The 24,077-nt window shown below is 54.0% G+C and overlaps 1 protein-coding gene across 5 annotated transcripts in view; it reads right to left on the bottom strand.

Moving 5' to 3' along the window:
• Positions 1-24,077, bottom strand: part of HS1BP3 (HCLS1 binding protein 3) — a 55,385-nt gene that overhangs the window by 7,091 nt on the left and 24,217 nt on the right. For 3 of the 5 annotated variants that reach the window (XM_004274852.4, XM_033437389.2, XM_033437390.2), the window contains 3 exons: positions 20,390-20,553; positions 18,851-18,986; positions 14,132-14,841 (listed from right to left, as the gene is read on the bottom strand). In XM_004274852.4, coding sequence (XP_004274900.1) covers positions 14,577-14,841; positions 18,851-18,986; positions 20,390-20,553 — 565 coding nt within the window. In that variant the 3' untranslated portion in view covers positions 14,132-14,576. Of the gene's footprint in view, positions 1-14,131; positions 14,842-15,832; positions 17,930-18,850; positions 18,987-20,389; positions 20,554-24,077 lie in introns of those variants that run through there. The other 2 variants (XM_033437391.2, XM_033437392.2) reach the window with 2 other exon arrangements.

Genomic DNA, 24,077 nt, shown 5'->3' with positions numbered 1-24,077 from the left:
GGGAGCCTGCTGGGCACCCAGGTGGGGTCCCCCACCCTCTGAGACCAGAGGCTGGAGGAACGCCTGGGCCCCTGCTGTTCTGTTGAGCCTAAGCCCCACCCTGCAACACCCCCTCCCAGGGCCTTTTCCAGCCCTGTGGGTTCTAAGTACAGGCCCCCACTCAGCTCACCAAACCTTGCCCCTGCTTAGGCCCCGCCCTCCACAGCCAAGGCCTTTTCCACTTTTTTTTTCCTCCTCTTTTTTACTATTGTGGTTCTGTTTTACCTTCTGGTTGTTATTTCATCAATATTTTCATTTTTATATATTTTTAACATATCTGTTAGTTTCCTAGTCTAATTTCATTTTTTTACTTTGTTATTTTTCTCCTTTTTTTTTTTATTGGCCCCCCAACGTGGCTTGTGGGATCTTGGTTCATGAGCCAGTGGTGGGGCCAAAGCTCCTGCGGTGGGAGCTCCAAGTCGGAACCAGTGGACTAACAGAGATCCTCAGACCCCAGGGAATATTCATCAGAGTGAGGTCTCCTGGAGGTCTTCATCTCAGCACCAACCAAAAGATACAGACTGGCTGAATGGATACAAAAACAAGACCCATATATATGCTATCTACAAGAGACCCACTTAAGACCTAGGGACACATACAGACTGCAAGTGAAGGGATGGAAAAAGATATTCCATGGAAATGGAAATCAGAAGAAAGCTGGAGCAATACTCATATCAGATAAAATAGACTTTAAAATAAAGAATGTTACAAGAGACAAGGAAGGGCACTACATAATGATCAAGGGATCAATCCAAGAAGATGTAACAATTATAAATGTTTATACACCCAACATAGGAGCACCTCAATACATAAAATCATAAAGATCAGAGCAGAAATAAATGAAATAGAAACAAAGAAAACAATAGCAAAGACCAATAAAGCTAAAAGCTGGTTCTTTGAGAAGATAAACAAAATTGACAAACCCTTAGCCAGACTCATCAAGAAAAAAAGGGAGAGGACGCAAATCAATAAAATTAGAAATGAAAAAAGAGAAATCACAACTGACGCAGCAGAAATACAAAGGATCATCAGAGACTACTACAAACAACTATATGCCGATAAAATGGACAACCACAAAGAAATGCACAAATTCTTGGAAAGGTACAATTTTCCAAGACTGAGCCAGGAAGAATTAGAAAATATAAACAGACCTATCACAAGTAATGAAATTGAAACTGTAATTAAAAATTTACCAATAAACAAAAGTCCAGGACCAGATGGCGAATTCTATGAAACATTTAGAGAAGAGCTAACGCCGATCCTTCGCAAACTCTTCCAAAAAATTGCAGAGGGAGGAACACTCCCAAATTCATTCTACAAAGCCACTATCACCCTGATACCAAAGCCAGAAAAAGATATCACAAAAAAAGAAAATTATAGACCAGTATCACTGATAAACATAGATGCAAAAATCCTGAACAAAATACTAGCAAACAGAATTCAACAACATATTAAAAGGATTATACACCATGATCAAGTGGGATTTACCCCAGGGATGCTAGGATTCTTGAATGCACAAATCAATCAATGTGATACACCATATTAACAAATTAACGAATAAAAACCATATGATCATCTCAATAGATGCAGAAAAAGCTTTTGGCAAAATTCAACACCCATTTATAATAAAAACTCTCCAAAAAATGGGCATAGAGGGAACCTATTTCAACATAATAAAGGTCTTATATGACAAACCCACAGCAAACATCATACTCAATCGTGAAAAACTGAAAGCATTTCCACTAAGATCAGGAATATGACAAGGATGTCCACTCTTGCCACTCTTATTCAACATAGTTTTGGAAGTCCACAGCAATCAGAGAAGAAAAAGAAATAAAAGGAATTCAAATTGGAAAAGAAGAAGTGAAACTGTCACTGTTTGCAGATGACATGATACTATACATAGAAAATCCTAAGGAAGCCACCAGAAAACTACTAGAACTAATCAGTGAATTTGGTAAGGTTGCAGGATACAAAATTAATGCACAGAGATCTCTGGTATTCCTATACACTAGCAATGAAAAATCAGAAAGAGAAATTAGGGAAACAATCCCATTTACCATCGCAACATAAAGAATAAAATACCTAGGAATAAACCTACCTAAGGAGGCAAAAGACTTGTACTCAGAAAACTATAAAACACTGATGAAAGAAATCAAAGATGACATAAACAGATGGAGAAACATACCATGTTCTTGGATTGGAAGAATCAATATTGTGAAAATGAATATACTACCCAAAGCAATCTACAGATTCAGTGCAATCCCTATCAAACTACCAGTGACATTCTTCACAGAATTAAAACAAAAAATTTTGCAATTCATATGGGAACACAAAAGACCCTGAATAGCCAAAGCAATCTTGAGAAAGAAAAATGGAGCTGGAGCAATCAGGCTCCCTGACTTCAAATTATACTACAAAGCTACAGCAATCAAGACAGTATGGTACTGGCACAAAAACAGAAATATAGATCAATGGTACAGGATAGAAAGCCCAGAGATAATCCACGCACATATGATCATCTAATTTACAACAAAGGAGGCAAGAACATACAGTGGAGAAAAGACAGCCTCTTCAGTAAGTGGTGCTGGGAAAACTGGACAGCTACATGTAAAAGAATGAAGTTAGAACAATCCCTAACACCATACACAAAAATAAAGTCAAAATGGATTAGAGACCTAAATGTAAGACTAGACACTATAAAACTCTTAGAGGAAAACATAGGAAAAACACTCTTTGACATAAAGCCACAGCAAGATCTTTTTTGCCCCACCTCCTAGAGTAATGGAAATAAAAACAAAAATAAACAAATGGGACTTAATGAAACTTCAAAATTTTTGCACAGCAAAGGAAATCATAAACAAGACGAAAAGACAACCCTCAGAATGGGTGAAAATATTTGCAAATGAAACAATGGACTAAGGATTAATCTCCAAAATATACAAACAGCTCATGGAGCTCAATATCAAAAAGACAAACAATCCAATTAAAAAATGGGCAGAAGACCTAAATAGACAATTCACCAAAGAAGACATATAGATGGCCAAGAGGCACAGGAAAAGATGCTCAACATCACTAATTATTAGAGAAATGCAAATCAAAATTACAATGAGGCCTTTCTTACCTCACACCGGTCAGAATGGCCATTATCAAAAAAATCTAGAAACATTAAATGCTGGAAAGGGTATGGTGAAAAGGGAATCCTCCTGCACTGTTGGTGGGAATGTGAATTGGTACAGCCACTATGGAGAACAGTATGGAGGTTCCTTAAAAAACTAAAAATAGAACTACCATATGATCCAGCAATCCCACTACTGGGCATATACCCTGAGAAAATCATAATTCAAAAACAGTCATGTACCACAATGTTCTTTGCAGCACTATTTACAATAGCCAGGACATGGAAGCAACCTAAGCGTCCATTGACAGATGCATGAATAAAGAAGATGTGGCACGTATACACAGTGGAATATTACTCAGCCATAAAAAGAAAGGAAGTTGAGTTATTTGTAGTGAGGTGGATGGACCTAGAGTCTGTCATACAGAGTGAAGTAAGTCAGAAAGAGAAAAACAAATACCGTATGCTAACACCTATATATGGAATCTAAAAACAAAAAAAAGGTACTGATGAACCTAGTGGCAGGGCAGGAATAAAGACACAGACATAGAGAATGGACTTGAGGACATGGGGAGGGGGAAGGGTAAGCTGGGACGAAGTGAGAGAGTGGCATGGACATGTATACACTACCAAATGTAAAACCGATAGCTTCACAGGGAGATCAGCTCGGGGCTTTGCGATGACCTAGAGGGGTGGGATAGGGAGGGTGGGAGGGAGGCTCAAGAGGGAGGGGATATGGGGATATATGTATGCATATGGCTGATTCACTTTGTTCTACAACAGAAACTAACACAGTATTGTGAAGCAATTATACTCCAATAAAGATCTATTCAAACATAATTAACTTAAAAAAATTACAAAAACCTGTGCAGATGAATATTCATAGAAGAAACAGAAATACTTATCAATGAGCTAAATCCCTCCAAAGACCAGGCCCAGGAAGGATTACCTTTGAGTGGCAGGTGAAGATGAAGCCCCCGAGGGGGAGGAGGGGGAGGGGCAGGCTGGGGGAGCTGGCTGGAGAGCTTGTCTCCCAGCTCTGTCTTTATTATGGTTGGTCTGCTGTCCTGTTCTCCACATGAGCCTGGAGCCCCAGTTCTTGGATTCAGGCTCTGGGATCCCTCCTCTTCCCTCCCTAAACTTGGAACCCTTGAACCTCAGGTTGAAGGGGGTCCTCCTCAAGCCCAGCCCAAAGGCACCAATGTCAAGAAAAAAGTTACTTCAAGAATAGGGAGGTGAATCAGCAGGACTGCTTCTCATTTATTAGCACTAATAACGCTTTAGGCTTAGATTAAGAAGAAATGAGGTGCCGTGTGTAAAGCTCCTAGCAGGTAACCATGCAGGGTGTCTATTCTCATGTCACCATGGGACAACACAGAACAACTCCCCCATCTCTGATCAAAGCCTGCAGCCGGATGAGCCCCTGCCCCACACCAGGACCCCGATCTGCTGCTCTAACAGGGCTGCGTGAGCAGTCTTCCGCTCTCTAGCCCCTGAGAACCCTGCAACAGCACTTCCTTACTCCCAGTAAGCAAGGATCTGTGCACTTTCCAACCCAAAGGGAGAGCTGGTGGACAGCTTTGGCAGCACTGAGACTTCAAAGCTGCTCCAGGGGTCCAGGTGGACCATTGGGTCTCCTCCCAGGAAGGCTCGTTCTCTTCAGAGCCCTTGTATCCCAAGCCCCTGGAGCTTGATGAGGCCTTTGGGAGCACCCTGGGTGTGTTTTCCTGAGCCTGAGGCCCTCAGCCTTGTTCCACGAGGGAAGGGAAGAGGGAATCCATGGATCTGTGGAGGCCATCTCACCTACCCCCAAAAGGTACCACCTTGCAATAAGTCCTCTGCATCTGCCTGCCCAGGACAACACAGGGCAACTACAGGAAAGAAAAAGGAAAGTTGGAAATCATGCAGTGGAGGAGAGAGAAGTTTTCAATGAACCAAGGCCAGTCAATGCCTGGGGTTTCCAGGACTTGAGGATTTGGACCTTTCATTTCCCCAGAGGACTCGGGGGCAGGTCCTCCATTTCATCAGGTGCCCCCTGCTCCTTCCCTCCGTTTTGCCCATCTGCTGGACCAGAAACTCCTTCCACCACCAGATGTTTGCTGAGCCCCAGCTGGAGCCCAGGGCACCTGAAGGCTATGCGGGGAGCTCACTGAAAATAGGGCATGGTCTGGTGAAGCAGGGCTGGCCTCCTGGTGTGCTGAGTATCTTCTGGGCTAAGGAACTTCCTCACTGTGGCTCCTTTTTAAAAAACAGATTTTATGTTTATATGTTATAAAAGCAGCAAAGAGTAAAATTGAACAGAAAATGCAGAGTCCCATGTACCTGCTGTCCGCGAACACTGCCAGCTTCCCCCACGATCAACATCCTCCACCAGAAAGCGCCTTTGTTATAACTGATGAACCTACACTGATACATCATTGTTATCCAAAGTCCATAGTTTACATCAGGGTTCACTCTTGGTGTTGCACGTTCTATGGGTTTGGACACATGTATGATGACATGTATCCACATTATAGAATCATACACAGTATTTTTACTTCCCTAAAAATCTTCTCTGCTCCACTTACTCATCCCCTACCTCCCAGCCCCTGGCAACCAGTGATCCTTTTACTGTCTCTGTAGTTTTACGTTTTCCAGAATTTCATAAAGTTAGTATCATTGAGTAAGCCATCTTTTCAGGCTGGCTTCCTTTACTTAGCAATATGCATTTAAGGGCATGTTATGTTTTTTTTTCGTGGCTTGATAGCTCATATATTTTTAGTGCTGAATAATATTCCATTGTCTGGATGTACCATTGTTTATTCATCCATTCATATACTGAGGGGCATCTTGGTTGCTTCCCAGTTTTGGAAACTATGAATAAAGCTGCTATAAACACCTCTGTGCAGGTTTTTGCGTGGACGTAAGTTTTCAACTTATTTTGGTAAATATTAAGGAGCATGATTGCTGAATTGAATGGTAGAAGTATATTTACTTTTGTATTGTGGTTCCTTTTTCAACAGCTTTATTTAGGTAGAATTTACAATAAAATCTCCCCATTTTAAGGGTACAGTTCAATGAGTTTTTTTTATAGTCATACTCAAATTTTAGACTATTTCTGTCACCTCAGAAAGTCTCCTCATGTCTCCTTGGCGTCATTCTTCCCTCTCCCCTACCCAGCCCCAGCCCCTGGCAACCGTTGATCTGCTACAGTTTTGCCTTTGCTAGAATTTCATATGAATGGACTCATACAGTATGTAGTAACCATGTTTTGAGATCCGTCTGTGTCATTATATCTACTCGTAGTCTCCTCCCCATTTGCTGAGCACTGTTGCACCGTATGGATGTAACTGCTGGTCTATCCGTTGCCTAGTTGATGGATATTTGGGTTGTTTCCTTTGGCTGGGGGTGAGGGCTGTTTTGAATAACGCTGCTATGAACATTTGTGTATAAGCCTTTGTGGGCGTGGCTTCTTTTCAAAGCGGGTGCTGGACACCCTCTGCCCCACTGCGGCCTGGAGTGAACAGGGGATGATGAGAAGTTGGAGTAGGCCCAAGGCGAAAAGAGGAAGGGGCACGAGTGCTGAGACTCCTCAGTCAGTCCAGTCAGGCCACAGGGCTGCCAGAAAACTCTCCTTGACCTTCCCTTCCCAGCTCCGCCCCGCCAGTTGCTCTGAACAAAAGGTCAGGGGCCCGGAGAGGGAAGCTAGTGGTGTTTATTTCCTTGTCTCCATGGTGCTGGGAGAGCTGCACCAGGTCTGGAGTGTGGGGGGCTGCTGGGATGAGCTCCCTGGGGCCACAGCCCCACTGGTGTTATTAGGAATATTCATCAGAATGACATCTTTTTCAGCAGCTCGTTTCCGGCCATTTCCATCTTCCTTAACCTTCCATGGCCCATCCAGATCTAGGACCCTGGTCACCTCCCTGGGGCCCCAGACACCAGGCCTCTCAGCGCCAGGGGCCTTTAGTGGGTCTCCGATGGTTTTGCATGTGTCATCTCTCGTGATCCCCACCCCGTGAGGCAGCAGGAGCAGGCTGTGTTCGCTCTCTCTGCACACCTCCGCTCAGAGAGGCCGAGAGGTTGACATAGAGTGACCCACCCTCACACATGAGCCCCCCGGCGGCTTCCCTTTCTACCCAAAGGTCTGGTTCTCAGTCTTAGATCAAGAGAGGAATCCTAGAATTCCTTACAGCACAATAAACAACTAACAACTCAATGGAATTTTGATTATTCACATATAATGTGTACCAGGTACTGATCAAAGAACTTTACAAATATTAATTAATTTTCTCCCTATAACTACCCTAATGAAGCAGGTACAATTATTACCCTCATTTTATAGGTGAGGAAACTGAGGCACAGAGAGAGTAAGTAACTGGCCTGGAGCCACACAGCGCGGAGGCTGGAGAGCCAGGGGTTGGCCCACCCTTCCAGCCGCTGCCCTCTGCTGCCCAAGGATTTTTTGTTTGTTTGTTTCATTTTCCAGTCATTAATTTTCTTAGCAGTTTTACTGGGGTAGAATTTAATGGTATAATTTAAAATTCACCCACGTAACGTGTACAATTAAGTGATTTCAGTAAATTTACAGAATTGTGCAACTATTACAACAAACCAGTTTTAGAACATTTCCCCATCCCCTCCCCAGCCCCAAAAAAGATCCTTTGTGTCCATTGGCCACTGTTTCAACCTCCAACCGAAGGCAACTGCTAATCTACTTCCTGTCTCTGTAGAATTTGCCGTCTGGAAATCTCATATGCATAGAATTATGCAGGACGTGGTCTTCTGAGTCTGGCTTCTTTCACTCAGGGTAATGTTTTTGTGGTTGGCCCGTGTTGTAGCATGTGTCAGCATGTCGTCCCTTTTCGTTGCTGTATAATATTCCATCGTGTGCCTATTCCGCATCTTATTTATCCACTCACTAGCTGATGGACTTTGTGGGTGTTTCCACTTTTTGGCCATGGCGAATAAAGCTGCTGTATTTGTGTACACGTTTTTGTGTGGACATGTTTCCCTTTCTCTTTGGGTACATTCCTAGGCAGGGAGATGCTGGGTTGTATTGCAAATCTATGTTCAGCTTTTTTAAAAACTGCCAAACCTTTTACGCAAGGTGCTGCAGCATTTTCCATTCCCATACCTGTGGCTTATATTATACAGAGAGTGAGGCCAGGGTTCCAATGCTAGGGCCACCCATACAACCAGACCGAGCCTAACTAGAGCCCTCAACTGTCTGGTCAGTAGAAGGAAGCCCTCAGACCAGCACTGGGTTGCGCTGCGCCTCTGCTGCTCGGGATGGTCCGAGAGACAGGTAGACAAGAAGTTAGCTGTTCTGCTTTCTACTCTAAAAATTGCCCTCTGGGACCGAGGGCGCTTCTTAGCGGGAAATGAGCCAGTGGCTATTAAACCAAAAGAAAAAACAGAAACACACGAACGGAGAAGCCAAGAGCAATCTTGCCAAGGGAAGAAAACCCACGTGAGGAGGCCGAGGCCTTGGGGCAGCCCCTCGGGTGCCTGGGAGTTGGCCCGCAGGTCTCACTCTCTGGAAGCCTTTTCCATCTTCCTCAGGGGCCCAGAGAGAGGATGGTGGGTGTCGGGGGGAGGGCAGACACCTGGGAAAGCCATCAGGCCACTCCTGAGCCAGGGCTCCGAGCAGGAGGCAATGTGGGTCCCCAGAAAGACCTCTAGAGCCCTGCAACCCTCCAGGGAGGGAGTCACGGCCCCCCATCAGTCAGGACGGCTCTGAGCCCTGCTCAATCTCCATCTTGTGCTACATGTTGCTCTAAAGAGTCATTCTTACTAAGATTTGAAGTGAAGCGGTTTGGGCATTTCTGGGGGCAGCTGCAAATGAGAGGAATCTAACCCTGGCACCGGGTAAGTGTCCAACCAAGGTACCTCCCTCCCAGCTCCCTCCCCGACCTGTCCCCTCCTCAGACAGGGTGTGGGGATGACAGGGTATTGCTGAAATACAAGCCCAAGGGGACACCACAGAGGCCATGGCGTGGACAGGACAGAATGGGACGCTGCCTGCCTCAGCTTACTCGTGAATCGCATCCACTCAGAACACGGGTAATCAGACCTATTTGGAGCCTACCATTGCCCTGGGGAAGGGTGTATAATGGCCCAGAGGTGTCAGGCCCTGGGGCTCCATCAGTGGTGTGTCCTGCTCCCGCCACTGGACACAAGCAATGTACAAAGTCCCGGGACTGTTGTTAGCGGTGGGGTGATTTTCCCCAATTTTGTATGATAACAAGGCCCCAAGACCACATGGGACCACATGGCACCCAAAAAGCCCGGAAGCTGATACAGGAGATATGAAGTCATCACTTCTGCACTCAAGTAGCTCAGCCTCAGACCCTGAGGCACTGAACTGGGTGGAACAGTGTCCCCCCAAAATTCTTGTCCACATGGAACCTGTGAATGGGACCTTATTTGGAAATAGGGTCTTTGCAGATGTAATTAAGGGAAAATGAGGTAATACTGGATTCGGGTGGTCCTCATCTAATGACTGGTTTACTTCCAAGAACAGGGAAATTTGGACACAGGCACAGAAAAGACACAGAGGAGATGACTGTGTGAAGACAGAGGCAGAGGCTGCAGTGAAGCAGCTACAAGCCAAGGAACTCGCAGGATTGCCAGCAAGCACCAGAAGTTGGAAGAAGCAAGCGAGGATTCTCCCCAGAGCCTTCAGAGCGAACGCGGCCCCGCCAACATCTTGATTTTAGACTTCTGGCCTCCGGAAATGGGAATAAATTCCTGCTGTTCAAAGCCACCCAGTTTGTGGTACTTGCTACAGCTGCCTTAGGAAATTAAGACAGTGACTAAGAGCTGGGGTCACCTTGCATGTAACACTGCATTGCTGGGGGGGGCAGAGGGGGAGGGGCAGAGAGGGCTGCGTGGGAGGAGGTGCTTTTCCTAGTTGTGTCTGCTGCTTGGGCAGGAGGCCCAAAGAACAGAACAGAACCTACAGTTCAGCGTGGCTCACGGCAGACCCGGCTTTGATGACTCATGTGTTATCATCTTTGTGTCCTCCATCGTGCCTAGAACAGGTGCTGCACCCAGAGGTGCTCAGGAAACATTCATCGGCCAGGCTGGCCGGGTCTCTCTTGCTCTGTGTCTCTTGAGCACCAGAGCTGTGCCGCCTACACAGTCCTTGCCACCCGCTGCTCTGCCCTGTATTGTTCATGCACTTTTCTTGTTCCTTGTATGCACTTATTCATCAAACTGATTGATGCCCAAGCACGATGGGGAGCTTCTAGACCAGAAGGGCTGACGTGCATCTTTCACTATGCCTCACCCACCTGACTCCCCGTGTTCCACATGTCACGGCGCCTGCACACGGTAGGTGCCATTAAATGCTTAGTGTTTGCGGATGCGTTCGGCATGTGAGGAAACAGACGGGATTGGCTGGCTGGGCTGGAGAAAGCTACCCCAGCTTAACTCAAAAAGGAATTTAGAGGCTGCCGCTATTTGCCAAATTAGCAGAGAAGCATCGGCACCTCTGAAAGTTGTCAACAGGGATTCCTGCTTACTGAGGCCATGCGCCGAGCCCATGATCCCCGCTCCAGGAGTGCGGCTTCATCCTGAGTGTGACCTGAGAAATGAAATCCCTCAGCTCTCACCGGCGGCTAGCGCCGTGTTAAACCAGAACCAGAGGTTCAGCCACGAGAGGGATGCGCATCTGTGCTCCAGGCTGTACGCACCACGCTGCACACCTGGGTCCCCTTCACCATGTCGTTCGTAGCACAATACCTGGAAGTCAACGTCAGTGCCCGGGGCTGTGGGCGAGGCTGGGCGGAAGCCGGCAGTGCCTTTGACCAGCCATCCTCAGCCTGCCCCATCTCACTAGCGTGCAGCTTGTCCTGGGCAGGGGTCCCTCTGGGATGAACTGTAGTGACCAGCCCAAGGAAAGTCCTTCAGGCACGAATAGGACGTTACAGCCTACCTGGCCCTTCACATGAACCCAGGGAAGTCTCTTCACTCGGCACTGCAGGGTGAGGGGACGTCGGATAGCCCAGCTGGACCGGAACCTAGATCCCTCCAGGCCCACGGAGCCTGGTCCTTTGGTCGTGAGGCCTCAAGGGAACTGTTTAAGTGATGAGGGTTTGCACTGAATGGTACCATCCACAACTTGACACTGAAAGGTCATCCACTCAAAGGGGCTCTGAGTGTCGACCACGCCTGCGCTGGGTGGCCTTCAACCCAAAGGCCCGGCAACACTGGGGGGTGCCTGCTGCCCAGCCAGGCCCACCATCCAAGCGCCGTGTTGGTAGCTCTTCTCCCTTCTCCCGTCCGCAGGCTATGCTCACCTGGGCAGCTGGTGAGCTGGAGAGCCGAACGTGACCTTCCACACCGGGTCTCCCCAGAGACAAAGGAAAGCCTACCACCACGCGGACTGTATCGACGACACCAAGCTGGCAGCTGGGCATGAGGCCCACAGGGCCCCCCAATCACCTGGACTTCTGCTGCCTCATCTGCGTCTGCTGTGAGGGCTTGAGCCTCGGGGCAGCCCCAGAGCACACAGAGGCAGGCTGGGTTCCGGACTTGTGGCACTGATATGGTCACGGGACACCAGAGTGTGGAAGGGTGGGTTCCCCCCGCGGAGCTCGCCTCCCGGCCCGGCCGGGACAGACACTAGGATGGGGACTTTCCAGGAGAAGTGGCTGGAGTTCCCGGCTTCCTGAGAGGAAAAATGAGGGATGGGAGCAGGGCCCCCAGAGCAGCCGGCACATCCTGTCCACGGGGCTCACACGCTGCAAAACAAACAAACGCTGCCCTCAGTGAACCTCACTTTCCTTCCACGGTGAACTCTCCGCTGCAGGCTTGTGGGCTGCGTGGTCCTTCTCAGAACGACCCAACTGCTTGTCCTTGGGAGCCAAGACCCCCATCTGAGCTTAGCTGCGAGCTCCAAAGCCGAGTGGTGAGGGAGGCCAGCGTGGGCTCGCAGACTGCCCTGCACGGGGCTCCCGGGGACCCATTTCTAGTGCTCTGGGGGATGTCGGCTTGCAGAGCCGTCTGCTAAGAACCTCTGGGTCCCGGGCAGGAAGCAGCATCTCAGAATCTGACCCTGGCAGGAGAGTGGAGGCTAGGACAGGTTTGGAAGCGGATGGACAGGTTTATTCGGCGGGGCTGTCTTGTGTCAAAGCTGAAAGGACCTCGAGGCCAGTTCAAGCCTAGACCAGTCCCTACCCTGAGGAGACAGAGGTGAGGTCTGGAGAAGGAAAAAGTCCTCTTTCCAAACAGGTCCTGGCTGAGCAGTTACTGACGGATGACCCCACCAGGCCGGGGCCTCTGGCCCCTCTGCCTCAGTTCACACAGTGGAATCCTCCCTCTGCCCTCGCCCTGCCCCATCCAGAAGCAGCCTGGGAGGCCTGGCATACCCCAGGTCCTTCGAGGGAAGCGCCCCTTGTTGAGCCCCATCAGCCCGGGGCTGTAAAGACAGTGCCCCACACTGTCCCCCATCAGCCCGGGGTCAGAAAAGGTCGCCACTAACAAATGCGGGAATGAGCCACCGACACAGACTTTATTGGACGACTGGAGGTCACAGATCGGCTGGTGGGTCACAGACCTGCGGCGCCGCGGAGCATCAGTATCTCTGCTGAGGTGTCCGAGTGCCAGGCCGCCAGGGAGGAGGCCGGGCTAGCAGTGGGCGAAGCCACACCGGAGTGGCAGCTTCCGCCTGTGGCCCCCCACGGGCACCTGCCAGCTGCACCCTCTCCCCTATGTCGCATGCTGGGGGCGGGAGGGCGCGGCCCAGAGGAGAGAACAGGGAGGAGAGAGAGGCCACGGCAGCCCATTGCCTCACCACCTGCTCCTTCCTTCGGAGGCCTTCCTGCAGTCAGCAAGAGCGCGGACCCCAGCGTGGCGTGCGGGTGTGAAGGCCTGGCGGCGAAAGAGAAGAGGGGCGGCTTGTGCTGGGGGCTGAGGCTGTCCGGGAGCCAGCTCCGGGCCCCAGGGAGGTTGCCCTCGCGGCCCAGATAAGGCAGAGGGGGAGGAGGAACTAGGCTCTCAGTCCCCGGAGCCGCCTATTTCCTCTACGCTGGCACCAGTGGAGGGGAAGGGGGACGTGAGACGCGGGACAAACCGGACTGAGCGCTCCCACCCGCCCTGCAGGTCCTGGCACTGGGCAGCGGGTGCTAGAGACTCTGAGGGCAGCAAACACCGGCCTGGCTCTGGCAGAATCTCTGAGGGATCAGGGTTGGCTCCTGGCCCCGATGGGGAACGGCCTGGGGTCCTCATCCCAAATCCTCCTTCCAATCCTCTCTGTCGAGCAGCACAACCCAAGGGACAACAGCGGCTGCCTTTTCTTAAAAACCTGTGTTTCCTTAAAAACTAATTCTGAACATGAAGACTGTATCAAAAACAACAACAACAAAAGAGGCATTCTTTGCTGCATTAAACATGCACCATGCTCAGACCCGTATGCCGGGGCAAGGGGGTCGGGGAGAAGTCTAAGGCACTGGCCCTGCCCGGCACAGGGCTCCTTCTCCCGGGAAGGAGGCTCCCACTGGGGGAAGGCCAGTGAGCAAATCCAGACCCTGAGGACAGGGAAGGCCTGGCAGCACCCACCGCTGGACAGACGGGGCCCTTCAAGTAGCGGCCGAAGAGCATCCAGCCCAGGCCGTGAGAAGGAGGGGCACCTCAGCCACAGCGTCCCTGAAGGAAAAGCTGTAACGGTGGACATCGGCCCTATGGCCAGAGGCCCAAGGAGGCCGTGGTCTGGCCAGGCCTTCCCTAGGAAAGGAAGAGGGAGGAAGACATGGGGATTGTCAGGCCATCTACACACCAGAGGCAGGGCTGGGCCTGACGTCTCCCTTGAGCTCCGACACCTGGGAAGGCACCGTGCTTAGCACCTGGTAACCGGAGGTGGCTGGGCCACCCCACCTAGCCAGGCTCTCCTGGGCACCCACTCAGCATCCCTCTACTGGGGACCCTGCCAGGGCCTGCAAGCCTCCAGGAGTCATGGTGACTAGAGATTCCCACCCAAACCCCAGGTTGGCCAAGCCCTCCCTCCCGTGCTGGGGCTGGCAGAGCCGGTGGGCACGTGCTGGGGCTGGCAGAGACGGTGGGCACAAGTGGGCACAAAGTTTCCCGCCCCGAGTGGAGCCTCCCTGGCCCCCCGCGCTCCCAGTCTCATGACACCCTGGGGACTGGGCTCCTGGTTAGCAAGGCATCCCCACAGGCTCTCCCCTCCACATCCCCATGGCTGAGACAACTTAGGCTCCACTTCCTATAGTGACCTTGCTCTCTGCATCTTGCAGGATTCCATGAACCCACAGGGCTGAGGAAAAGGAAAAAGGCAGTACAGGGGTCCTATGACCCGGCTTCCACCCTCCCTCCCTTGGGAATAGAGGTTCTGGCCCTACAGGTCCAAGTCTGCACCTCACTACGTGCCCCTCCACAGGAGAGTCTGCTGGCTCAGGAAGAGCACAGGGCTTGGGGGCGGTCAGAAGAGGCTGGGGGCAGCCTGGCCAGGCGCGTCGTGGTCCCGGATGTACTGTAAGATGTCCGTCTCGTCCATGGCTTGGATCTGCTGCTGCTGTTTCTGCTGCCTGGCCACAGCCTCAGATGAACCCGCCCTGGGGGGAACAGCTGGCTTTCTGAGTAGCGCTGGCTTAGCTGCCACTGGAGGTTTGGGCTTGGGCTGGGGTTGAAGCTGGGGTTTGGACTCAGCCCCCAGGTTCAGAATCTGGTCCAAGTCCTCTTCGACTCTAGAGAACCAGAGGGAGAAGCCCTGAGCACAATCTCCTGCAAAAGGGACAAGGTGCCCCCTGCCAAGGAGGCACCCCTGCAGGGCACTGGGCTCGGTCCCCCCGCCTCCCAGCCTCGCCCTTCCACCCATCCGCCCCCGGGGAGGAACTGAGGGGCAGGGCTCTCCTTCCCTGCAACCCTGCAGCCCAGCGCGAGCAGAGCCGGCCCCTTGGCAGTCTCTGCAGGACTGCTTTTCGGGTGACCCCACTCCAGACAAGCTGGCTCCTTTAGGTGACTCCTCCTTCAACCCTTCAAGAAATAACAGTAACAGCTGCCACATACGGAGCTCCTGCTCTGGGCCACGCACTTTAGACCCATTACCTTTTGCTATCCTCAACAACCCTTGGGGAGGTACAGCGCAATCTTCACCCTGCAGACGCGGACGCTCAAGTCCTAGGAGGCCGAGCCACCTGCCTGAGGTGAAAGCATGTGGCCGGCCTGAGTTGGAACCAGTAAGTCTGACTTGAGATGCTGGGCTCTCATCCAGGCCAAGTTCAGCCAGAGAAAGAATGAATGAGGGGCTCTAAGCCATCGTGGGGTGGGGTCTGCCGGCCCACAATGTCCCCTGGTGGGCCACCCGGGCATTCGTTAGACACGGCCCACCGAGGGCTGAAGCCGGCCTCGGCCATCACCCACCAAGACTCCACCACGCCCCGGACCTGACGGCCTGTTGGTGGAACTGAAGGCCGAAGCAGTGTGACGGTCACTCAGGACCAGCCCAAGTCCTGGACAGCAGGAAAGAAAGGCAGCCCCGCTCTGCCCTCTGCCCGAGGGAGCTCCTGCTGCCAGCTCCTTGTGCAAGGACTCAACTCCTGCAGACCAGATGCACAGCGAAAAGACCCATTCAACCCACCCCCCGACCCGCCCACCCAATCAACGTTGGGCTGGGTACCTACCACGGCCGGCCTTCTCCGCATCCGTTAATTCATTGAGTAATCACAAGACACTGTCTGGTAGCAGATGTTAGCTCCATTTTACAGATGTGAAAACTGGGGCACAGAAAGATGAAGGGCCTGGCCTGGGGCCCACAGCTAGCTGGGGACAGGGGAAGGAGGGCAGAGGCGCTGCAGGCAGAAGACCGGGGGGCCTCGCGCAGGCCACTTGGCCTCTCCAAGCTTTGGTTTCCCATCTGCCAAATGGCAACAGCGGCATCACCCCATAGGGTTACAACACCGTGTACAGAGACACGCAGCGCGGCAGGCGGAGTGCGGTTCCCTCCCTCATCCTGCTACTCCTTCAGTGGCCTCAGCCCACCCCACCTGCCTGGTCCTCCGTCTCCCTAACTGTGAACGGGCTCCAGCTCAGACAGCAGCACGGCTGAGTAAAGGCAGGAGCAGAGGGGAGGCACCTCTGGCCAGAACAACTCCCGGCACCACAGGGCCTGGCAGAGGTCTACATGAGGGTGGAGGTGCCCTTCCCGGGAAGGGCTGCCTGCCAGGTAGCAGCTACTGAAGGGGCAGTGGGTCACCCTGCCTGCTTCCTCGGTCAGCCTCCTGTGATGTGGCATAGGCCCCAAGGGGAGAAGTCAGAGCCTCCCACGGATGGCAGAGAAGTGAGCAAAAGGTGTCCCTCCAGACGCAGAGGGACTGGCCCAAGCCAGGCCTTGAAAGAGTGAGTTCCAGGCAATCCCAGGAGGCATCACCCCGGGACAGGCTCCTCCTGGCAAGTTCAGCTCAGCTGTGTCCCCGCTCCCTCCAAGTGCTGCCCTTCCTTGAGTCCCCCTGGGGCAGGTGCTGGCTTGTCCTGTATCCTCCACTGGAGGCTGGGTACCCAGGAAAAGCTCTGGGGGACTGAATTATCCTCAAACAGGGGCCCTTAGGGAAATAAAGCAGCAGCTAAAAGCTTGTGTCGGAGTTCAGGATTTATACTGCTTGGCAAAGCAATGACTCTTTGGAGCGAATCAGGAGCTGGATTTGCTCTGAGGCAGAAGGTGGGGCAGTCACACCCGGGATACAGGTGGCCACACAGCATCTCTTGCCAAGCACCCTATTTCCAACTGGGCTCCCCGAGTCACGGGTAAAAACAGGTCGCACTGACACAAGGTCCAGCTCCCCTCCCTTCCAGGCCCTGCAGGTGTGAGGTCAACCACCGAGGCCACTCCTCTTCCCCAGGTCTCTGCAGAACTTGACTAAAGACCAAAACTGGGGCCCCAGAGCAAGAGGGAACGGGGGTTTCTCAGCCTCCAAACCTGGCTCAAGCGCCCCTCCATGCTGCCTCAGGATGGGATGGCAGATGCCAGTGGTGGAATGAAGGGGTGATGAAAGCACTGATGGATGGATGAATATTAGAAAGTTTATCATAAGGAAGCCCAGTTACCACCTGCATAGTCCCAGGACACACACAAAGAAAAAAAAATACGGTTCCTGCTCTCAAGAGGGTAATTCCTTCTTTACCAGATGTCTGGCAGAGCAAAGGCAGGGTCACAGGACTCACATTCTCTAAGGCAGTGACTGCCAGAGAGCCCTGTGGGATGTAGGAGGCCTTACAAAGGAAAGGGTCCCAGGGACCAACCGGAACGTGAAATGCTGCGTTGGCATCGCCCTTGAGCCACGCGTGCCCACACATTAAAGGCTTGGAAAGTCCTGCTTAACCCGGACATCTGGCCACAGAAAGCGTTTGAAGGTAACACCTTTCAGACCCCCCAAACCGGCGTTCCGCAGAACATGGGCTGGAAAGTTCCAGTGTAATGGATTTAGTATAAACGACGCCCAAAGGTCCCACTGGGTCTGCCCCGCTAGGACATGCTGAGTCCTGGCAACGGCAGAGGCTCCCCGGGGCTGACCTGCTTCCCTGGGCCTCAGCGTCACCCCGAAGCCCATGACAACAGTTCCAGCTTCTCCCAGGGAGTACTGCTGCCTGGGTGTCAGCGGTGAGGACACAGGATGAGCGTGAACAGCTGCCAGGGGCCGTGGGGAGATGTAATGGCAAGGAGCCGTCGCTGTGACTCAGGCTCGCCGGGCACTCGGAAGGCTAACAGCCCGCGGTTGCTAACGAGGGCGGGTGGTGACAGCCTCCCGGGATCGCATGTCCAGCGCCACGTAACTCTTCCTGGAAAGAGAGAGCTCAGAGTCCCGTAGACGGCCAGGCTCGGCCTGCCTCCTGGGGACATAGATGATGCGACGCAGAGACGCACAGTGCCCAGCGTGCTGAGGAACCAGCGGCACGAGCAGAAGCCCAGGGAGAGCCTGCCGGCCCCGGGGTGGGAGGCGGAGCTGCCAGCCTCTCCTCCTCCAAGCGCTCAGAGTCCTGGAAGGGTGGGACGACGGGACACAGGCAGGCTGACCTGGGTCCCAATCCCCGCCTGTCACCTGGGAGCTGGGGGCCTTGGGCCAGTCACCTCTCCCACCCTCCATTTTCCGTAAAAAGGAGAAAATAGCACCTACGTGGAGGGTGAGGGTGGGAGACGGTGCTGCTGTGAGGATTAAATAAGATAACATGTAAAGAGCCCAGCATACTGCTTGACACACGGCACACCCCTCGTGGCGGTCAGGTGTGCACATGTTCTGTCAATCGGCCTCCACGTAACAGGCTAAGCCTCGCTCTCCCCTCCACAAGGCCTGCCGATGGGTACCGGCCACTGCCCAGAACGTCTGCACTTTGCCCCCCCCCCCCACAACGTGCGCTGCGTGCTACCAAGTCAGTTTTATGTATCTGTTCCCAAACCTGTTGATGCCAGTTACACTTGCTCGTGCAATTACATAATTTATTCTTCATATACACTATTTGTATACATGCAGTCCTGTCTTTCTAGAATCTGACGAGCTGCTGACAGCCCCCCACCCAACCCTTTCATTGCACCCCATTTGCTGCCTCCTGGTCAGCTCCCACCCACAGGCTCCTGCCTCTGATGGGTCGGGATTCCCTCCCTCGGAGCCCAAGGATGGTGAAGTGCTCCCAGACTGGACGGGTCCCTGGCTCTGTCCAGGCCACTCTCAGACCTGGTAAAGCAGCACTGGGGACAGATGGTACCTGAACAGCTCCTCGGAGGCCTCCCTGCAGCCTGGGCGGGACGTGGGTCCTCCACCCCCGTGGGCAGCTGGCAGCAGTAAGGGGTCACCCAGGGGGACGGCTCCGCCGAGGTCAGGATCGTCAAAGAGCTTCAGGGCTGCGGAGGAGGCAGCAGCAGAGGGGTCAGAAGAAGTCCTAGCCTGTCCTCGGCTGCCTGCGGGGTGCAGGGTGGAGAGAGTCTGGCCCAACCTCCTGGCACAGCCAGGAGAGAGGAAGCAATATTGTCACTTCGGTCTGCAAGGCAGATTGCGGAAGTACCAGAGGAACGGGGCCACGTGGGGCAAGAGACATGTGCTCACGGGGGCCTGCGGCCCTGGCCCCCGCCTCCCTCCACGCTGGGCCAGAGCCACCTGATGGCACTCCTCCCGGTTTCAAGTCCTTGCGGCCTCCCCACTGCTTTTAGGAGGAAACAGCCTCTTCAGCTCACACCCCGGGCTCCCCATGGCCCCGGCCAGCCCCCAGGGCTGCACCCCAGTCTTCCTACAAGCGCTCACTGAGCGCCAACCACCGGCCCGGGGCTGCCAGCTCTGGGATGCAGTGGTGAGCAGACACGGCTCTGACCACAGCCTCTGCCTTCGAGGAGCCGGGGTCTACTCCCCACCCTCTCGCCGTCTCCACTGCTCAACGCTGCCCTTCGTGAAAGGTAACTGCAGCTTCTCCGCCTGGAATGCTTTGTCAGCAGCCCTGGCAAACTCCGCTGACCTTTCAGGATCCAGCTCAGGTACAGTTCCTCCACCTGACCCTCACCCAGGAAGCCTTCCCTGGGGTCCCCACAGGCACGGACGTCCTGCTAAGACCTGTTACAGGCCCAGGCTAGCCTCTAATGGTCAGGAGATGTCCTGTCTCCCTCAGGGAGGCCCTGAGGCCAGAACTGTGATTCACTCATCCAGGTGTTCTCGGCCCCAGCACAGTGCCTGGCCGTCAGTGGGCGCCTGGTGCCGGCTGAATTAATGGGTGACATCAGTTCCCTACCCTGGATGCAAACGCGGGCGGGGATAGGAAGGGTCAGAACAGGCACGAGTGTGGAAGTCCCAAGGCTGCTCAGCTTCCCTGTTCCAGCTCTGCACTGGACCCTCCCTCGGGGTCTCTGCAGGGGACACAGAGCCTCTTGTTAGACTCCAGGTCATGCAGAGCCCCAGCAGGCCGGAGGCAGGCCAGCGTTCACTCTCCACCAGGTGCCCACATCTGGCTGCAGAGGTAACAAAGGCACTTCTACACCAGTCACGACACACACTTTTCAAAGCAGCAAAGAAAACCACTCTTTGCTTCTGAGGGATGATTAGAATAAACATACAGCCCTGGAACGTTCCAGGCTATGGGGACACAAGGTGTGAGACTAGATTTCTCCAGCAGAAAATCTCTCCACTGACTGCATCTGCATCGTGTTAAGACATGGGCCGTCCTGCTCATGTGTGGTGGGTCCAAAGCCACTCGCAGAGCTTGGCTGGGTCACCCGGGAGACACCGAGAGTGAAAGGAACACCCCCGGGGCTCTACTTACAGTCCCTGGGGGGCGCGTCCTCTGCGGGGCTCCGGGGAGAGGGCTTCCTGCCCGGGCCAAAGAGCCCCTCGTCGGGGTCCACCTCCTCATCAAAGATGGAGAGACAGGGCGAGGGTTTGGGCTTCACGGCCACTTCCTCCGGGCGTTTCTTGGGCTTCTTGGAGCTGGGGAATCACAGACGGAATTCGAGGTTAGCACCTCTCACAAGAGCCCTGCCGGCCAGCCACACAGGCACCGGGCAGGCTTGAGCCTGTGTCGCGTAGCAGCTTTCCAAGGAGCGACAGTGAGCTGGGGATGCGCCGCTACGGAAGCGGCCCAGCCCTGCGCCCAGGGAACGGCCGCTGTGGGGTGTGTGGCAGGCAGGAGGCTGTCCGGACTACACAACTGACTGCAGACGACTCCAGCCCTGAAGGGCCAGCAGGACAGGCCGCAGGCCACAGGCCGTGCCCTCCTTCCGGAGCTGCGAGGCCACACCACCTCAGCACCCCGGGGGCCAGGCTCATCACAGAGCCACCGACAGCCGCTCGGACACAGGGATGGAAGCACCTGAGGCTGCACACCTCAGGGCCTGGACCCAGGGGAGAACAGAAGGCAGCCTTGGTCAATGCTCCCTTGTTTCCACCCACACATCCCCCCTTCCCTTGAGTGGTCTAACCTCTGTCGTTCCAGAAAACACTTCAGTCCCACTGAGCCAGCATCACCTCCTTCGGGAAACCCCTCTGGCTACTCAGAGCCCCAGTCACCTCTGCACCCCTCGGGTACCTTTGCGTCTCATTCATCGACTGGCCAAGGTCCTGCTTTGGGCCAGACACTGCTGCGGGAAACCAGGAGGGGACTCGGGGAAGCTTCGGGCCCCGGGAGGGCTTTATTTCCCGACCCGGGTGGTGGTTACACAGCGGACATGTCAGCCTTCAGGGAGCTGAAGACTGCAGATCTACACACGTCACTGGAAGGTATAGCGCCAGGAAATAAACAAACTTGGTTTTATTTTAACAAGGTGATCCAACCCCTGCTGGTGGTGCCTAAATTAGCCATTTTAAGGTTCCTGCAAACAACAGAAATAAGCTTCTAACCGGAAGTGGGGCTTCCGTGCGCCTGTCTGCCTGGAGGGCCGTTCCACTGGACCGAGGCCACCAGCTGAGCTCATGCGGGCGATACTGTGCAGTCAAACTGCGCTGATACCACCGTAAACAACGCACAGATTAACCAGCAGCAGAGAAACATAGCAGCAGGGCGGCCCTGGGTGTAGGAGGCCAGGGCGCTCAGAGGTGGCTGTTCCCACGGTCTGGATTTAGATGTCTGCTAGAATTTCAGTCTCCCGGTGGAAGTGGGGAGAAGCTAGGAAAGGTGAGGCAGCACCTGCTGGAAGGCCGCGGGACCAACACTCCTCGGCGCTCAGGGCCAAGGCCCCAGCGGGAAGATCTCTCTCAGCAGACGAGGAAATGGTGGTTCAAGAAGCTGGGTGTCTGCTCAAGGCCACACGGCAGGCAGGGCCAGGGACTCAATGGCCGCACCCCAGTCCCTGCACTTTTCTCCATCTCGGGCACAAGCCAGATGGGCTCAGGCCACAGGCCACCAGGGCCACACCTCCGCTGTGGTGTCATCCCCAGGCCCTGCCTGTGGTGCTGGGCAAGGTGAAGGGAGCCTGGGCTCCTCCAGAAACTTCATCTGCGCTTCCTCACACGTCTTAAGGAGTCAGGGTGTCCTGCTTTTCCTGGGATGTCTTCCCCTTCTGCCTCACAGACCAGGCAGAGCCAGCGCCGCTCTAATGACCCCTAGTAAGCGGGTACCGACGAGGCCCTGGCCTTCGGGGCAGGCCAGCTGGAGATGGCCACAGCCAGCCAAGACCCGCTGAATGAGAACCCCAGCGGCAGGCGCCGGGAGCCGCTTGTGTCCCTGTGGGCTCTGATGACCGGCCGTGTTTGGGAGCCACTGGACCAGCCAGGGGCCTGCGGGCTCCGTCCCACGGCTGCCCCTCAATTACCCGTCGCAGACGCCCTTTGCCTGGCTGTGCTTCTGCACCCGGCAGGGGCTGCCGCAGTGAAGGGCGGGGAGCCCCCAGCAGGGAGCTCGCAGCCAACGTCCGCAGGTCCACCCTGCTTGGAACCGGAACCGGCAGCTCTGAAACCACCCGTGGGGAAGGCACACACACATCCTCCCCAGCAGACTGGCCCCCTGGGGCAGGGGCTGGGGGCTTCCCACCGCAGAAATCACAGGCAGCACAGAGAGAAGGGAGGGTCTGAAGAACAAAGGAAGTGAACGGACAGACGTGATTAATTATCTCTGGAGGAGCCAGGCAGAGATTTCAACGATGTCCCTTCTTGCACCTACTTCTGGCCCGGAGAGCACAAATTAGGCCTGGCTTTCCTGCTATGTGAGTTTTCCTCTCAAATCCGATGAATGTTCCTGTTTTTCTCCCTGGAGACATTTTTTATCTTCTGTGTCTCGAACTGAAATAAAGCGACTCTACAGCCCATGGGGCTGCTCAGTCAGGCACCATCTGAACCCCACCCCGTTCCTCCTGGGCCATCCTCCGTCTCCCCGACTACCCCCGACCCGTCTCCAGGGGAGACAAAGAAGAAGAAGAAACACGGAGCTTTGATGGCCGAAAGCCCCAGGGTCCTGTCCTGGTTAGCCCCAAATTCTGGGGACTCAGTAGTGTGCCTGGTCCAGAGCAGACACTCAATAAATATTAGACGAAAGAACAGATGGATGGAGGGGTGGCGCAAGGATGGACAGACCGACAGACAGATGAGGGGAAAGGGAGTGAAGAGAGAGGGGCGGCCAGCATCATCTCAGACAGAGGCCTTCCATCCCACGGCTCCTCCTCCAGGGATCTCGCAGGCACCCCAGCTGGTCTCTCCAGCAGCCCCTCGGCCCTCCCGTAAGAAAAGCTCATCCTTTCACTCGGAGTGACTTCTATGTGCCAGCGCTTGGGAAGTACCTCCCACGGGCAAGAACCTGTGCTGGGTGATGAGGGCACAGAGGTGAGGAAGACCTGGCACTGTCCCCAGAAGCTCACAGCCGAGCAGGGTCACAGACATACACCCGTCATCACCACACAGGGCACTCATTCCGTGATAGCCGGAGCCCCGAGGAAGGAGCCAACCCAGCCCGAGGGCTTCCTAGGGGAGGTGGCGTAGAGGAGGCCAGGGACCTGTGGGGCTGAGGGCAGAAGACTGACACAGGCAGAGAGACCCTCAATCTGTGAGGGGCTGCGGGACTGGGCACCACCGGGAACCCAGTGCCCCGTGGAAGCTTTGCTCCTGGTCCCTGGAGGAACGACCAGGGCCCGGACTGGGGAAAATGAGAGCAGGGAGGCCGTCAGAAGGCAAAGTGCTGATAAATGTGGACTGCTGAAGTGACCCGTGGGCAGAAGGGACAAGTGTAGGATGGTGCCAGATTCTGACTCAGGGACAGGACAGGCATTTCAATGTCAGGTGAGTCACTCAGACTCCAAGCCCGTTCCCTCCCCTCCCTCACACATCGTGTGAACGTGGACTCAGACTGCACACACGGCTACGGTCCTGGCGCCCCCTCTGTCCCCCCTCAGCTCCTTTCCACCCGCATCCACCCGGGTGCCCGCAGGACACACCACCCAGTTCTGCTGTGCCCACCACCAGCACACCCTCTGCACGGAGCCATAAAGGATGCCCCCCTCTTCTCCCTCCTCCAAAGGAAGGCTGGT

The sequence above is a fragment of the Orcinus orca genome, chromosome 13, assembly GCF_937001465.1.
Source record: "Orcinus orca chromosome 13, mOrcOrc1.1, whole genome shotgun sequence".
In the NCBI taxonomy this organism is placed as follows: Eukaryota; Metazoa; Chordata; class Mammalia; order Artiodactyla; family Delphinidae; genus Orcinus; species Orcinus orca.
This window is presented reverse-complemented; position numbering and strand designations above follow the sequence as displayed.